The sequence below is a fragment of the Astatotilapia calliptera genome, chromosome 1 (assembly GCF_964374335.1).
Source record: "Astatotilapia calliptera chromosome 1, fAstCal68.1, whole genome shotgun sequence".
In the NCBI taxonomy this organism is placed as follows: Eukaryota; Metazoa; Chordata; class Actinopteri; order Cichliformes; family Cichlidae; genus Astatotilapia; species Astatotilapia calliptera.
This window is the reverse complement of record NC_137422.1, coordinates 16,547,282-16,565,741: the sequence shown is the minus strand read 5'-3', so window position 1 is coordinate 16,565,741 and position 18,460 is coordinate 16,547,282. Positions and strand designations below refer to the sequence as shown.

The 18,460-nt window shown below is 37.8% G+C and overlaps 1 protein-coding gene and 1 long non-coding RNA gene across 2 annotated transcripts in view; one reads left to right on the top strand and one right to left on the bottom strand.

Moving 5' to 3' along the window:
* Nucleotides 1-6,341, bottom strand: part of LOC145420963 (uncharacterized) — a 49,475-nt gene extending 43,134 nt beyond the window's left edge. The window contains exon 1 of the long non-coding RNA XR_013902215.1: nucleotides 4,977-6,341. This is a non-coding gene — a long non-coding RNA (uncharacterized LOC145420963). The remainder of the gene's footprint in view (nucleotides 1-4,976) is intronic.
* Nucleotides 5,559-14,672, top strand: LOC145420946 (uncharacterized). The gene is made up of 2 exons (XM_080290437.1): nucleotides 5,559-5,679; nucleotides 8,170-14,672. The coding sequence occupies exon 2, from the start codon at nucleotides 10,235-10,237 to the stop codon at nucleotides 10,928-10,930; it is 696 nt and encodes a 231-aa protein (XP_080146563.1). The 5' UTR covers nucleotides 5,559-5,679; nucleotides 8,170-10,234; the 3' UTR covers nucleotides 10,931-14,672.
* The last annotated feature ends 3,788 nt before the right edge of the window (nucleotides 14,673-18,460 follow it).

Genomic DNA, 18,460 nt, shown 5'->3' with positions numbered 1-18,460 from the left:
CAGTCTGCAATTTTGTTGAAGAAAGATGTTGAATCTATTTAATATTTCTTGAAAAATAATTGATTTCTGTGCATTTTTTTTCACACTGCATCAAATTAAGGTTGATTACGTCGATTAAGCATCATGAGGTGGAGCGTGAGGGGTGGTTCCCTATTTTTTATTTATTTATTTTTGTTGTTGCTGGGAGTTGGAACCCTATTAGTTAGGTTGCTTAATATTTACGCTAAGTACTCTTTAAAATACCAGAATAGGGAGGATGGTGTAGGTTTAAGTTTATTAGATTGATCAGTATTGCTGAACTATGAATTTTTTTTTTTTTGCATACAGGTATAACAGAATAGCTTTAGTGTAGTTGTTGTTTTAAACTTGAGTATGAACTTATACAAAATGCAGCAAGATATTTAAAAAACAGCTTTGTTGATTAAAAAACACTATATCGGATTCATATCGGTATCGGCAGATATCCAAATTTATGATATCGGTATCGGACATAAAAAAGTGGTATCGTGCCATCTCTAGTATGGAAGAATACTTATCCAGTGTATTCACTTTATTTATAATTCTAATGAGTAAAAGTGTTTTTTACTTTTACAAAAGCATTCTTGAACAAGACACTTATAATAAACCTGCATTTCGGTAAAATTAAACTCTGTTAATTTATGTGTTTTGCATACCCAAGCAGTTCAACAATGCTCTTGTACACCATTCACCAAATGTTCATCAATGAAATTGTCCAATGGCCATGTTGTATTGACATTTCAGAACAATAGCTTTTGTTCATAGAGCTCAATATTACAGGATGAGCTGATAATATAATTACTTAAAAGTAATAAAAAACGTGTATTGAACTTAAAATAACCTCAGCCCACACCCTTGTCTAAACAGCTACATGAATATCATGTTAAAATACTATAGGGTCATAAAAGTACTCTTGATAAATCTGAAAGTAATATTTCTATATCGTATATTGTTTGTGAGGTCTTAATAATATTGTAAATTTAAGCTTTGTAAAGCTTTTTCATAGAGAGACAGAAAAGAAATGAAAAAGATTGTCTACTTATGTTTCAAAAAGGGAAGAACAATTATTTGGCAGCAGGGGAATTCAGGCCAGAGGTGTGAGGTAGCCTGAGACAGCCTTTCATCGTTTCAGCATGGAGGACTGAAAAAAGTCAGATTTACTGATGAATTCAAGCACCAGATATATGGCAGTGACAGAACAGTGTATGTAATGAGAGACACATTAGAGACTGACCAAGGAGAAGTATCACTCCATTTCTAATAGACATGCTACACCCACTGGCCTGCAGTCAGTTTGCATGGAGAAGGGGTTATAACTGCATTAAGATAAAGTAAGTAAGAATGCAAGCAAAGTTTAATTACACAGTGCTTTTCAAAGACATGTAGCCACAAAGTGCTGTGCAACAAAACCGAGTAAAATAAAGGTTAGGGTTACACCCAAAGCACACCACTAATTTGTCTAAAAACTACTTAAAAACCAAGAAGTACTGCCTGTCCTATCACGTTCAGTGGGGTATTTTCTACATCTAATAGGTTTAACTTGAAAGATGCCTTTGTTTTCTTTCTAACCTGTATGTTAAACAGTGATGTCATGGCTTTAGTGCAGTCTGCAATATCAGACCACTCAGTCCACTCATTAGCACATTTCCAATGAAGGTATGTTTCCACCTGAATTACCTAAACGGATTCATTTTCAGTCCTCAAGTGTCTGTGCTCTTGCTCCTCTGTGCAGAATTAAGTGTATTGAGATGTCATTTACGATGCTGGACCCAAGCAACCAGCACAGGTCACAGAAGGACAGTGGACTTAAAATGAGATGTACTTGTAGTAAGTAGTACCTACGATATGTGTTCCAGAAGCATGCGCCCACAGGATAATAGCCACCATATAGCTGTGATTTTATGAAATATAAACAACACAGTCAAGGTGCTAGTCATGCTGCTAGAAAACAGCTCAAAACTTGAGGCTCAGAGAGCATGCCACTGGTGTACACAATCACCAGGAGAGAGACTCTAGCCTCACTGCAGGAGAGATAAATAGACAAGATTACTAATTACCAATTTACCTGCAGCTGTGACTGCAGCACTGTGCCGCCGCTGATGTCTCTTACCCAGACAGATACAAAAAACACACCCCACTTCCACAGCATTATCTGTAAATGAGCGAAAACCATCAGTGGCAAACAACCTATTTTGTGCCTATGCGTTAGAGAAAGGAATAGAAAGAGCCATCCAAATTTCCAGAGTGTACATATGGTGAGTAGGATACTTGTTGACTGTACTATGAGTAGAGAGTGGGACTTAAATTATAATATCGCATTGCTGTATAAAATTACTACAGATGGTCACGCTGACTTTGGAGATTCCTTCAAGTGCAGACTGAAGTGCTGTTGGGATAAATGAGGAGAATCAATACTGAGGCAAACTCTCTCAGCTACCTGTTTCATAAACCATATCACATATCAAAATGTCCAATCTGATGTTGAACCTAAATTTGCAAAAGGACATACAAGAAAACCTTTGAGAAATTTAAGTGGTAGCTCAGTAGTACACTAGGAGACAGTATAGGCTATTATGCTCAAACTGCGCCCTTGAACTGCATATTTGATTGCCTATTACAGCATTAGATCGCAATATATGAACCACTCAATTTAACTTTTTATGTAGGCTCTTGCCAGTTATTGTAAACTGCTTTATAAGGCTTTAGAGCATCAACATATACAACAAAAATCAGAGAAACAATACATTCACAATAAACCACATACATATGTATACACATGTGCAAACAAGGTAGGGCGCAAAGCAGGGACGGAGCACTTTCTTTAGATGAAGGGTTCAGGTTTAAGCCTCAGTGATGACAAGTATTCATCTCACTGAAGTGTCCTTGAGCAAAGCAATGAATCTATACCAGGCTCAAGAGTGCACTTCTCAAGCTTACCCAGCAGTCTGATTTGCCTTTGCACAAGGGTAAGCAAAAAGAGAATTTCCATAAGGGGATCAATAGAGTAACACATAATAATTACACACAGAGACCTTTGCCCTGCTTCTTGTTACCATAGGGACAAGCAAAAGATCTAGTCAGACAATTTTCTGTTTAAACCACTGCTCTGTAGCAAAGGGAAAGCCTGGTTGCATTTTACTCTCTACATCTTAACTTTACCACAATCAACCTGTGGTCAAAAGGAAGAGTAATATTTTATTATTTTGGTACCGGGTACAAGCACGTAACAAAGCATGGAACACAATAAAAGTGATAGTTTAAAGCTGTTCTTTTAGCTGAACATGAAATCATGTGATGTCCGATGACGAGGACAGCACCTTTGAGAAGGTGCCTGGGTGCCACCCCATTTGTTCACAGAGAGAAGATCGCCGACCTTTCTGCCATACTTCAGGCAAGACTGGAAGCGGATCCAAAGTACAAGGCTACACATCACACACATCTGTGCACTGGACTTTATTCAGACCAAATGCCACCAACCCATATGACTTAGAGGTGGGGAAAAAAGCATTTCAAAGCTCTTCTAATGCCCCAGGCCCAGCTGCAGGCTTTCTTCTGTTTGTTCTAGACAGTGGCTGGACACTTTAAAACCTACTTACTAGGCCGCTAGTTAAAGCATAAAGCATAGCAACATGAACATATTCGACATCTAGTGTAACAGCAGTATTTTAATATGCAAAAGTAACTAAATAAATAACTTATTATTAATATTAGTATTTTCATTACCTCGGCCTGTATTTTTCTGGCTCAGGTTGATGACAAAACAACAGATCCACCAGTCAAACAAGTGTTTTTTTTCTTGCTTTATTTTTTCCAGGGCAGTAATGAGCCAAGTTTTAGCCAGGCAGTTTCACTGTTATTCGCCAATAGACAGTAATCAGAGTCATTCACACCCACGCCATGTTGCCTGCAGGCTGCAAACTGGGGTCAGGCCTGATATACAAAAAGCGTCCTGTCAGAGTTGCCTCAGCAGTACTGAGTAGCTCAGCATTACCAACTTGCAGAAAAGCTTTTGGTTTCCTGCAGTCATCTTGCATTTGGGAATATCATTGTGTTTCACAAAAAAAGTTACCTTTCACTTCCTGTGCTCACTAGGTGATATTAAAAACACCTGCTAATCTGTGGAACCCACATTCAAAATTTCATATGACGAAAAAAAACCACCCAAATTTTATCTTAATTCAAAATCGATGACTTCCCAGTGGGCTTGGGTAAAAGGTCCCCTGAACTTTTTTGGACATATTACTATTTACAAGTGGAGCAAAATTCACTAACTCAAACAATATCTCAGGTGTACCTGACTAAAAATTTCTAGGTGGCACTGAGGAGTCATTGTGCACCTCCCATGTGTGAAATGTATCAACTGTGTAAATGTTCACTACACTTGATGGGTGTAGTAAATTTAATAATAATTTAAAAGCAATAATAATAATGTGCTGGTCTGGTATATTGCATTATTGTTTGTTGGGACTTTTCAGTCATTTAAATATTCCACATTTATATTTTGAGGGTTATATGTGAAAATGTTGTTGCATATTTGTTTGTTGTTGTTGTGTTCTTTTTCTTCTATTGGAAACATTGAGTAGCTTTAATGGTAACATATACAAGGCATATATAAAGAATGTTGAGAATGTTATTGAAGAAAAGTAATGTATTACACATTACTTGTAATTTTCCTTAAAAATAATGTAGTGCATGACTTAATTGCTCACCAGAAAAAGTAAATCTTTAAACTACTTATTACTCGTTGCCCTTTGAAATTACCTGAAATGCATGGTGTTATAATTACCAGTTAACAACATAAAGGCTACAGTCCTACATGCCAACACAAATACCTATCCTAATAAGGAGCTTTAATTTAGGTCTGAACATAAAGCTGACAACATAAAGCAAAAACAAAAACAAGCTCAAACAGACTTCAAAGTGATCGCCATGATGACTCTATTTTAGACACATGTTACCTGTTGAAGTTCAGGGTCTGCCTGCTGGGCAGCGGTCAGCATTCACTCAGCTTGAATGTGACTCTGGGTTCTCAGCTAGCTTAACGTTAGCATGCTGTCTGTGCAGGTGCTTGCAAACAGCCAAATTTCTGCCAGCAGCATAAAGCGATGGTTTCAGTCCTGGATGCAATTTCCACTTTACCATCACACTCTTATATTAGTACAAATAAAAGCTGTATCCCTGTTGTGAAGAGAAAATTATTAGGAGGCAAAGAAACACAGACTCAAAGATTTTACATGTACATGGACGATGCCCCGTCACGGTCCGATCTGTTCTGCACCGTGTGCACAACAGATGTGACACAGAGGAATCGCGCGGGGCTGTCCGTACATCCTTTATTTATACTCAAACACTTTCACAACTGGTAGGTGTGGCATGTACAGAACTCAACAACAACTCCTTAAAAGGAGAGACCGTTAGCTTATCTGTTGAAACAGGAGCTTATCTGTTGAAACAGTAAAAAGGCGTTTAACGGTTATATTCAGCAGTTGTACAACTCATAAGCTCTTCTTCCTTTAAATAAAGCTACAAATAAACATAACGCAAAACTCAAAATCTTTCAACACCTGTACACCATTTTGCTTCTCCCGTTCACAAACTGAATTCAGGTACAGCTGATTGTAGACAAGCCTGGTGTGTGGATAACTGAGGAACCTTTGCAATGCAAGTAACAACATTATTGTAACTTACCGAATTAGTACAGTAACACGTTACTTTATGGCGTTATGAAAAATGTACAGTAATGCGATTACAGTAACATTCTTTGTTATGCGTTACACCCAACACCGCATGCCTTCAGCCTGAACCTGTTCACTCACTATTTCTAATATAGTTTGTGGATTTTATATGAACTGTTTTACACTGTCTGGATAATATGCGATGACTGAATAAAGATAAATATTTAATATCAAATGAAAGAAAACTGACAGAAACATAAACTCTTGGTGAGTGGGCAGCGTGGTATCTGGCTGTTTAACCGTGGAGGTTAATTTAGTTCTATTAAAAAAATGACAAAAGTAAACTCTAACATTTATTTCCAGAAAAAATGATGTCTTTGTTTCTCTTGACAATAAACAGGAGACAAAGTCTGTACTTTTTACTGGAATTACACTTAAATTTATGAATAATGATCTGTCAGATCTGACCTCCCTGAGACAAGGACGCTTCCTCCTCAAGAACTCCGGGTTAACCTTTTATTTGATTGCCTCAGTGTTTTCAGCTTCTCCTGTAAATGCTGCTTTTTTTCTGGGTCAGAAACAAGGCAGTAAAATGCTCAAAGTCAATAATTTTTAAGTGCTGATGAACAGTATTTTATTTTGTCACACCATAGAGTACACTGCAGATTGCAGCAAAAACACTCACATATATATTCTGTGGTATTTATAATTGATTGTACTGATAAATTCTAATACCTTTTTGGCATGGTTTTTAGTAAAAACAAGTAAAACAAATATGGCTTTAATGCCTCAATATACCTCAAATATTCTAAGCCACTCTAGTGACTCAAGATATCCCACGTTCTTGAGGGTAAGACCTTAAAGCAAGTGGTAGAATAGTAGCAACAAGCTGTAAATACAACACTGAGATCTCTTTAAAAGATTGGTGTAGCAACCAAGCTGCAGGCAATAAACAAACAAAAACAATGAGCTGAAATAGGTTAGAAATAAAGGCTTCTCAGTGAGGGGAGTCGAGCTAAATTCAACACACCTAGGTCGGGGCTAATGACTCCCGGTTTGCTCTGTTTGTCTGTGTGCTTGTGTGTGTGAGTGTTTTGTGATGGTTGTAGTTTTGTCTGCATTTCCAATTCATATCACACCCTTCTTGACAGTGAAAAAGAGTGCACAACAACTATAATTGTTAAAATTGATACAGCACCGGCCTATCAGAATTCCCTCCCATGTATCTCGCTCTTGAAGATGCAGACCAGTGGCACCTGCCTCAGGCGTTAGCAGTTACTGATGCAAGTTATGGTGTTACTTCAGTGAATAAAGTGAGTTTATAATGGGTCACTCCATTACATCACCTGGGGCCATGTTGAAAATACCACGAAAATGACAGGAGGAGAAAACGAGAGCAAAAGAGTGACACTTATTGTTATAGCCTTACTGTCCTCATGGCCTAAGGCTGCAAGTCACAGTTCTTCATGAGGACAATGACATGGTAAAAAGTGATGCCTGCATGCCTTTACATTTATCAAATTATCTTTCTGCGTAAAGAATACATTCCTTTAGGGTAGTGTGGTGTTGAATCTTCTGGGCTTATCTCTGTTTAAGAACCGGAGGCATTTGTACATAACAACTGAGGTTTCATCTTTAGTCGACTATCAGGTCACACACTCAAAATAGCAAATGTAAGAGCAGAAGTATGTGAAGAAAGCAAAAGTTTAGGTGCATTCAGAAGTACCGCTGTCTGCAGTACTTCCTGCCATATAATGGATACTTTATTGATCCCCATGGGGAAATTACTTGTTTTTCTCTGCATTTGACCCATTCACTCAGTGAAGCAGTGGGCAGCCCACTAAGCAGGCGCCCGGGGAGCAGTGTGTAGGGACGGTACCTTGCTCAGGGGTACCTCAGGGTAGCCGTTAAGTGGATTCGAACCGCCGACCTTCCGATCATGGGGCGACCACTTTACCTACTGAGCTATCCCTGCCCATATGGCATACTAACACTAGTTTGTGTCGACTATTTGCACTCAATGGCCCCTGTCTTGGCTACAAAGTTAAAGAGGCAGACTTTGTCAAGCACTAACGTCGTGGCATAATTTGGTATTACATGTAGAAAATAAATCTTTGGTCCAAGGCAAATGTTCAAGAACTGCAAATAATGTGGTAAACACAGCCAAGTGTTATTATAATCATTCAAAATAAGAACATAATTTACCATGTTTGAGTTCAGGCAGTACCGCCCTATCAAACAGCATGCGTTACACTTCTAAACACATAATACACATAATGTTTTATATGGAGCTACTATAACAAAAGTATCTGAAATAGGACAGTTTATACTAATCAGTCTTTCTTTCTTTCTTTCTTTCTTTCTTTCTTTTATCCTCTCTTCTCATCTCACTACCTTAATTCATTGATTCATTACAAATGCAGGCTCTTTTCTCACGATGACCCATAACATCTCTAATTACGATCTTCTCCCACAGGGCTAACTGGCTGCCAGGGGTTGGAAGAGTTCACTGAACCTTCAAAGTGCACAGCTGTTATCTTTGACTAGTGGCCAAAAACAAAATTATAGCTTTGGTAAGAGGTGGGTATAAATTAAATCTATTCAAAGCTGCGTTGTGTTTATTTTTTACAATTTCTTATAAATCTGTTTGTCTTTACCTACCTTAAACATATTGTTTGACAATTTTTCTGGTACCCTTTTCCTTGGAATTCAGGAAAATAACAAAAGAAAAGAAAGTACTGAAAAAGAAATGCATTGTCTTCTCTGACAAAGATCACAAGCTGAACCCCCAAAAATATTCAGTCTCACAGAACCTTTGCGGTTTTAGTCAGTAGTATTTATTGAACTTCACCTTCTGCATCCATGCAGTGCATGAAATGGTTAGACTAAGGCAGAGTCCCGGTGCAGTACTAGGCTTGGCAGTATATGACAGGATGTTCAGGCTGAGCTGATTCCTTATGACTATTTCCACTTTAACAGGAACTGAGAAGATTCTTCCTGCTACCTTAGTGTTGCGTCAATTTCACATGCAAATATTGAAATAGTTGTTTCACACGTATACAATTCCCCTGAAAGTGTTTCCACAGAGTCAGAAGTGAGGGCTGCAGATCTATGGTGGTCTTGGCACATCAGATTTCAGTTTTATTCATCAGAGCTTCCTGCAGAGATGCAACACAACACATTCACACTTATTGTTTTTCCTTCCTCTGTTTTTTTCTATTTATATGAGCTAATAATCAACAGTTTATTCGTTTTTCTTTTGTTTGTTTATTTGTTTGTTTGCTTCAATCAAGAAACTGGCAAACTTGCAACAGCAAAATGATTAAAAATTGTTTTTTTATGGACACATAAAAAATATATCTTTACCATTCCATACCATTTAGCACCATTTCTAGAATTACTGTTCAAGCTGAGTGAATGCTGGCGATAAGCGAGTTTTGCACACACTCATCATCCAAAAGACGACATCCAAACACAAAAACTCACAGCCAGTCCTTGTTTAGTGGTGTCAAACTGGCCTAAGTTTCTTTGATTTTTGATTCTCCCTCACTATTTTAACTTAATCGTGTTAGGCACATTAACTGCATGATGTGCTGTCACTAAAGATTTTCCTGCTGTTAAGAAGACATTGTCATCAAAAGTTCATCAGAGTTAGGCAGTGCACAAATCTTCTTGCGTTTGCTCCTGCAGCCAACAGCGCACTGACACATTTTCAGTAAGCCGAAGTGGCTTTAGCAAGGCAGCTTCTCATTGTTTATTTGAGGGCATGCCAGACTAGTGATTATGCCGGCCTCATGCAAATTTGTAAAGTGGTGATGCAGATTCATAAGGGGGAGAAAGTACTTGTTAGCCAACAGGGCAGTTCAGACAGTTCAGGTCTTTTCCGTGGGTAGAGTAATTCCCCTTTGGTGTGGACTCTGGGTTTTGTAAGTTTCAGGTCAGCTGAACACATAGCCTGTCCGCAAAGAAAACAAGTCCACTGGAGCTCGTAGTACAAATCAATTTGAGACCTTTTTTGAGGAAGCGTGTTTTCTTTTTTTTTCTGCACTGCTAAACCAGATTTTAGCGTTTTTTCGACCTTCCAAATCCCACTTAAACCACGGGTTAACATGTCGGTTCATCAGTATGGCTAATGTAAATCGCTGAGTAAGCAAAGCAGGATACCCTTAAGATAAAGCTTCTGCTTTCCAATAGAACATTTATAATTGGCCTCAAACAAAGAAAATTCACCTTTTTAAGGGTAAAATCCATAACCCATTTATATTATTGGTACTATGTATATAAATGAAGGTGTGCTGTATTATCTGGCATGTAGGTCTCCATGGATCATGCTTGTTTGTCCAGCACATCCCACAGATGCCTGGTTGGATTGAGATCTGGGGAATATGGAGGCCAACTCAACACCTCAAATTCACTGCTTTTCTCCTCAAATTATTCCTGAACCATTTGATAAAATCTTATTTTTAGACTGAAATACCGCAAAGGATTCTGGGAAGTAGCTAGCCGGTCGTCACGGCAAAGCTACGAGAGCGTCTCTCAGCATGGGCCCGAAAAAAGTTCTGTCAGCCGAGGAAGGAGACGATATTAAGAAGTCGCTGGAGTTTATGACAGAGGAGATTTCTACTGTCAAACTGCAGCAGAAAGCCATCCTGGACCTGGTCGAGGAAGTTAAGGCTCTCCGCATCCAGAACGCCGAGAAGGATCGGCGGCTGGCGTACCTGGAGAACAGAGTGGCGGATTTGGAGCAGTACACCCGGATGAACGATGTTATCATCACGGGGCTTCGCATCAAACCCCGGTCATACGCCCGGGCGGTCGCCACTGACAATGTAGGAGGGCCAGGAGAGGAAGATGTCAACTCCACGGAGCATCAAGTGGTTACCTTTCTACGGTCCAAAGGTGTGGAAGTGGATTATAACAACATTGAGGCTTGCCACCCTCTACCCCGAAAAAATGACAGTAACAAACCAGCCATCATTGTGAGATTTGCAAACAGAAAACAGAAAACAGCACTGTTAAAACAAGGAAGGAAACTGAAAGGATCTGATGTCTTCATGAACGAACATCTGATAAAAAGAAATGCGGACATTGCCAGGAAAGCACGTTACTTGAAGAAACAGGGAAAAATTCAAAATACATGGACCACCAACTGCAAAGTATTCATTAAACTCAATGGAACACCGGAACAAGCCAAAGTGTTGGTCATCAGAAATATGGAAGAGCTGGACAAATACTGAGGTCAACTTACTCTGGAGGTATGAATACACATGTGACGTGACACACAACACAACACATGGCACAGTCCAAAAGAACTTCATCTGCATCCGGCAACAATATCAACATGACTCATTGGAATTCTCTTTATGATAATCTGGAACTGAGAACATTTCGATACACAGACCATAATGTTCTAGACTTAGAAAAGGATATAGACCCGGAAAATAATTTCTTCTACAACATCAGCTGTAACTGCTGCTACTTCACTGATGAACAGTTTAAGCACACCATCAACACAGAAAATAAATTATCAATAATCCATTTTAATAGCAGAAGTCTGTATGCCAACTTCAACAATATAAAGGAATATCTAAATGAGTTGACAAATCCATTTGGAATTATTGCCATTTCTGAAACATGGATCAATGCGGAGAAAGGAATGGACTTTGGACTGGAGGGATATGAAGTGAATTTTGTAAATAGAAGGAACAAGAGTGGAGGGGGAGTAGCTGTGTATGTGGATAAAAACCTAAACTACAAGGTGGTAGAAAGTATGACAACTGTAATTGATAATTTACTAGAATGTATAACAATTGAAATTTATAAGGAAAAAGAAAAAAATGTAATAATTAGCTGTATATATAGAACACCTGGCTCTAGTATTCAAGTATTTAATGACTTCATAGAGGAAATATTCTCTAAAACAAATCAAAAAGTTATGTTTATCTGTGGTGATTTTAATATTGACCTGTTGAATCCAAAAAAGCATAAAATGACCGACGAATTCCTAAACACTATGTACAGTTTGAGTTTACATCCTAAAATAACCGGGCCTAGCAGAATTACACCACATTGTGCCACCTTACTTGACAATATTTTCACTAACAATATGGAAAACAACATTGTGAGCGGAATATTAATTAATGACATCAGTGATCACCTACCAGTTTTTGCAGTTTATGACACTAATTATAAGAAAAATCAGCATGAAGAACAACTGAGATACAGACGTGTAAGGACAGAAGAAACTATGACTGCATTTAAGAACGATCTATTAAATCAGGACTGGGACAAGGTGTACAAAGAAGCTGATATTGATATTGCATATGGCATATTTTTAAGAATATTCATGGAGTTGTACGATAAAAACTGTCCAACAATAAAATACAACAGAAAGCACAAATATTCAGATAGACCATGGCTCACTAAGGGTTTACAAAATGCATGTAAAAAGAAAAATACACTCTATAGGGAATACCTAAAACAAAGAACAAAAGAAGCTGAAAATAAATATAAAAAATACAAAAATAAGTTGACCAATATTATACGTGTATGTAGAAAGGAGTATTATAGTAAAATATTGAACAACAATAAACATAATATGAAAGGAATATGGGATGTTTTAAACGGTATCATTAAAAATAATTCTGGACAACAAAGTTATCCACAATACTTTATCGATAATGGCAATATTATGGAAAACACTGCTGATAAGGTCAACAGCTTTAATCATTATTTTGTAAATATTGGACCAAAACTGGCAGAACAAATTCCTGAGTCACTGCCATCAGTAGAATGTAGTGAAAACCTGATTGATAGGAACCCTAACTCAATGTTCCTCACATCAGTGGAGGAAAAAGAAATAATTGACATTGTACACATGTGTAAATATAAAACATCCACTGATTGTAATGATATTGACATGAAAATCGTCAAGAAGGTCATTGAAGGAATTGTAGGACCTCTAACATATATTTGCAACTTATCATTTCAGACGGGAAAAGTGCCAAACAAAATGAAAATAGCTAAAGTTGTGCCGCTGTATAAAACCGGGGATAGACGCCACTTCACAAATTACAGGCCTGTTTCTTTACTACCACAATTCTCCAAAATCCTAGAAAACCTATTTAATAAACGATTAGACAAATTCTTAGATAAATATAAATTACTCTCTGACAGTCAATATGGATTCAGATCAAAAAGATCAACATCTCTGGCATTAATCGAATCAATTGAGGAGATTACGAATGCTATAGATCAGAAACAGTATGCAGCTGGAGTATTTCTGGATCTCAAGAAAGCATTCGACACAATCAATCATGACATATTAATTAATAAACTGGAACGGTATGGGATTAGGGGGGTTGTACTGCAATGGGTGAAAAATTATTTAAGTGACCGGAAACAATTTGTGAAGCTGGGTGTCCATTCCTCATCATGCTTGGACATTGCTTGTGGTGTTCCACAAGGCTCTGTACTGGGTCCAAAATTATTTATTATTTATATAAATGATATTTGTAAGGCATCTGGTATATTAAAATTAGTATTATTTGCAGATGACACAAATATTTTTTGTTCTGGGGGGAATCTAAAGGAGCTGCTGGATACAATTACTTCAGAAATGTGCAAAATTAAAAAATGGTTTAACAGGAACAAACTATCGCTAAATCTAAGTAAAACTAAAATTATCTTATTTGGGAATTCCCTTAGAAATGCACAAGTGCAGATTCATGTAGATGGTGTGGAAATTGAAAGAGTACTTGAACATAAGTTTCTTGGTGTGATTATAGATGATAAATTAAACTGGAAGTCTCATATAAATCATATACATAACAAAATTTCAAGAAGTGTCTCAATCTTGAGTAAAGTAAAACACATTCTGGACCACAAATCACTCCACATTCTCTATTGTTCCCTGATTGCACCGTATTTGAATTACTGTGCAGAGGTTTGGGGCAATACTTACAAATGTTCGCTATCATCAATCTTTATATTACAAAAAAGGGCCATAAGGATAATCCATAAAACTGGTTACAGAGATCATACAAATCCACTATTCTTAAAATCAAAAATTCTAAAATTCACAGATCTGGTTCATTTTCTCACAGCACAAATTATATATAAAGCAATAAATAACCTGCTTCCTGACAATATTCTAAAAATGTTTTCTAAAAGGGAACGGGGATACAATTTGAGGGGGGAATTAAATTTAAAACATCCTCGTATCCGTACAACATTAAAAAGTTTTTGCATCTCTGTGTGTGGAGTGAAGCTGTGGAACAGACTAAGTAAAGATATGAAGCAATGTCCAAGCATGGCGCAGTTTAAAAAGCGGTTTAAGGATATGGTTTTTACAGGGTACAGGGAAAAGGTAGAGATTTGATAGGGTGTTCTTGTCTAATATTTTCATGTGTGTGCGCATGCACGGGTTTGTTGGTATGGGTATATATGTATGTGTATATGTATGTATATGTATGTATGTATATATATATGTGTGTGTATGTATGTATGTATGTATATATATATATATGTGTATATGTATATATGTATATATATATGTATATATATATGTATATATATATATGTGTATGTGTGTGTATGTATGTGTGTATATATATATATTAAATATATATAAAATTGTAGGTTGTGTATCCTTCAGGTGTTAATGGGGTTATTGAAAATGTGTATATGTGCGTATGTGTGTATATACGTAGGTATGGATAGATAGAAACATATATGTGTATATATTAAAAAAATAAAAATAAAAAATAAAAATTACACATAACATATAATGTAATTACAAGGAGGTATTTCTGTAGTCTATTGATACTAGATAGTGGAAAAGGGGTGGGATTAAATAAGCTTATGCTTCTTCCTGCTCCTTTTTGAACATGGACGTTATTTGGAGTTGTGGTTGCTCGTTTTCCTTTTGTTTGCTTTGTTCATTTGTCTCTTTTAATTCTATTTTTTTTTTATACTTTTTCAACATGTTCAAAATAAAGATTCAATCAATCAATCAACCATTTTTGCTTTCTGGTAGGTCGCCTGCTGACAGAGGTAGGTGGTACATGTCAACGTAACATAAATGGCGGGGAATGAGATTTCCCAGCAGAGCTTTGCCCAAAGCGTCACACTGCTTCTGCCAGGTTGCTTTCTTCCCATAGTGCAGAGCTTCCCAAAGTGTGGGGCCTACCCCCTGGGGGGGGGGGCAGTATGAACAGGGGAAAAAAAACGCTTTGACACTGCTAGCACGGGGCGCCCACACAAACGCAAAGCAGGAGATGAAGCATCGCTGAATATGTTTCCAAACCAACTTCCTTCCAAGCCAAAGACTAGAAAATATGGTGAAGCATATCTTCCCTTTGGCTTCACCTGCACAAGTGCCGAGGTAGGTCTCCCCTGCAGAATTGGTTTCCCCTTCGTCGGAAGCAGCGCTGGGCTCTTCAAATCACGGACAAACAGTATCCCACATTCTTGATTTTTAGTTCACAAACACTTCTTGCAATGACTAACTACTCCTGACATTTTGGAGATGTTAGCTCTTTATACAGTAAAGTCCACTGTGTATTCTGACACCTTTCTATCAGAACCAGCATTAACTTCCTCAGCAATTTAAACTACAGTTGTCGTGTGTTGGATCTGGCCAGTCTGCACTCCCCATGTGTATTAGCGAGCCGTGGCTGCCCATGTCATCCTGTCACTGCTTTACCGCTCTTTCTTGCTTGGATCACTTTTTATAGATACTGACCACTGCAGACCAAGAAAACCCCCAAAATACTGCAATTTTGCAGATGCTCTCACCCAGGAATCTAGCCACCATAATGTGGCTCTTGTTAAACTCGCTCAAACTCTTATGCTTGATCATTTTGCACATCACAATAACTTTAAGGCAAAAACTTTTCACTTGCTCCCCAATATATCCCATCAACTCGCAGGTGCCATGATTAAGAGATAATTAGTGTTATTCACTTCACCTGTCACTGGTCATAATGTTATGCCTAATTAATAAGGCAAAACAGGTGATAAGGCCTTTACATACCAGACATGTAAAATCCCTGCGAATATTTAATGCATTAAAAATATTTTTTGGACTCACCTATTCTTAATGCAGCCCTTCATACAGACCATGTAATTTCACTGGATAAATTTGCAGCATTTATTTTTTTTTAGACCAAGTTTAATTTTTCAGATCTGAATAAACAGATCTGACCAATCAAATCACTGGATTTGGCATCAATGCACTCAAAGCTCAAAATGAGCATCTCCACTGAATATACAATGATACACATATAGTTAAATAATACTGTTTACCTCAGACACACAGCTAGATGCCGCTCCGGGTCAGCCAGGTCTTGGAAATTACTTCTCTGCCTCCTCAGATGTGGTCCAAACTCTGCCAACAAGAGCTCAAACTGCTCCACTGGCATCCTGAACGTGCTGAGTGTTTAATAGCCATTATCAGATAAACACTTTCAGATTTTAAAACTAGCTTTACCAAGGGGACATAAAAAGATGTATTAAATGCTATCCTTATATGCCTTAAACCTCTTTCATTTTTTTCTAAACTACACACACAACAGTTTTGACCTCTTCATGAAGCTCACATCATCACCTAACCTTTACGAGATTCCACTTTCTTTCTGTATTTATTGTCAGGTTTGATGCTGACTGAGCAGCCCCCATTTCTGTCAAACATTTCATGCAACACAGTTGCAAGTTCAACAACAAAAGACTACTAGATAAAGAACTTTTTTTCTATGTGATTTGTACAAACTGGGTCTAAATTTGGTGCATCCTTTGGAACAGTTCTAGGTACGCTTGAATAGGGGGTGACATTTAAACAAAGCTCCCATGGGAACCCAGTGCAGAGCCACAAACGTTATGGGAGAAAGGATCAGGCTTGTAGTTTATAACTCCCACCAAGAGCGTGACCTGAGTATGTGGCATCTACATGTACAGATAGAGGGATGTGTCTTCTGGTGTGTATAATTAATTCAGAGTGAGAGGATTATTCATGATGGATAACAGTTTGTTCAGTAACCTCCTCTCCACCACAGCTGCATGTGTGTCCATTTTGCAGCCAATCACAGAGCCAGCTTTCCTGATGAGTCTATTCAGTTGGTGTGACCTGCTGCCTCAGTAGACCACAGCAAAGTACACTGCACTTACTGCAACTGAGTGATAGAAAATCCCCACTGCTTTCCTGCACACACTGAAGGATCTCAGCTTCCTTGGGAAATAGAGTCAGTTGGTTCCCTTTTTGTACACAGCCTCTGCATTGGTCTTCCAGTTCAGCTTTTTTGAACACCCAGGTATGTCTGCCCCTCCACCACATCAACATCCTGTCCCAGGATAGACAAGGGCAGTGTAGCTGTGCTATTCCTTCTGAAGTCGATCACCATCTCCCTGGTCTTATTCACATTCCACTAGTGCTCTGTGCTCCTCCTGCCCATCACTGATACAGCCAACCTCGGCAGAAGTATCAGAGTATTTCTGTAGGTGGCATGACCCAGAGGTGCACAAGGAGTGCATCACATTGTATTTTACTATCATTTTATGGTAATGGTAAATAAAACTGGTTTTGTTTAGTCACACACAAAAATTTCCATTTTATATGGAACTGAAAGAAAACAAATACTTGAATTTGAGCTGCCGTTAAAGCAGATACGAGGCTGTTCCAGTTATTCTAACGTGAATGCAGAATGAGCTATGCCCACAAAGGAGGTACAAAAGATGAAAGTGACTGTGACTTGAATAGTCTTATTTTTAATTAGCACTGGTACAACTATGTGCCCAGTACAACTAACCCCGTCTTTGACAAATTACATAAATGCTAAACATCGCTACCAAAGCTTGGAAATATTTGTCTATATTGTCAACTATAGACGGTGACACACAGGTATTTCAGTAGTATTGCCACATTTGTCTGTAATGCTCTTGGGGATGGCTTTAAAATATGCACTAGACTGAACAGTAGTCTTAAAATACATTATAAGCCCGATGAAGCTCTTTGGAGGAAGTTTGAAAGACCAGAAAAAGACGAATTTACATCTCCTTCAAAAGTGTTCATGGATTGATCATTTAGTGGTTGAAGTGAGACGCAGTAGAGACAAATCTTCAATGAGTCATGTTGAAGTGAATATATTTTAATGCAGGTGAATATGTTATGATACTGTATATAATATTTAGTTAAGATATTGCTGCAAGCACATACATTTTATGTCCTTTATCACTTAAAACAATTATATCAATAAGCATGCTCTGTTGTACTTAAATGGTGACAAAATCCGTAATACCATTATTGAGCAGCAGTGTTTGTTTGTTTTTTAAGAAAAATATCAATTAAATAATTAAAAGTAAATTTGTTGAGTGGGGCGGTTTGCATAGTTGGTGTCTACCTGTCCCCCTAAAGGGATGGGTCACTGCAGCTCATTACAAAGATTTCTTTTGAGCAAACACCTTTATCGTATAAAGAAGTATCTTTATTCTGATGGGGGTGAAATTGTTTGAGAAGTAAATGAGTTATCTGGTTCCTATGCCATAGAAAGACTTTTGTGTGATCGTCATTGTGATCAATATATCAAACATGGAAATGTCAGTAGGATGTCAGTACCTCAAGCAGAGCTCAAGAGGCTTGTAGATGCAATGCAGATGTTCACTTTATGTTGGCATTGCCTTTAATTTTTCTACCAATTGATCATGTGTTGTTAAAATCATAGTACAATGCCACTAGATATCATTCTCAATCACCAGTACATGCCCATATGTCC

Bases quoted from the DNA above. Each gene is read 5' to 3' on its own strand.
- LOC145420946 (XM_080290437.1), top strand. From the start codon at position 10,235: ATGGGCCCGAAAAAAGTTCTGTCAGCCGAGGAAGGAGACGATATTAAG.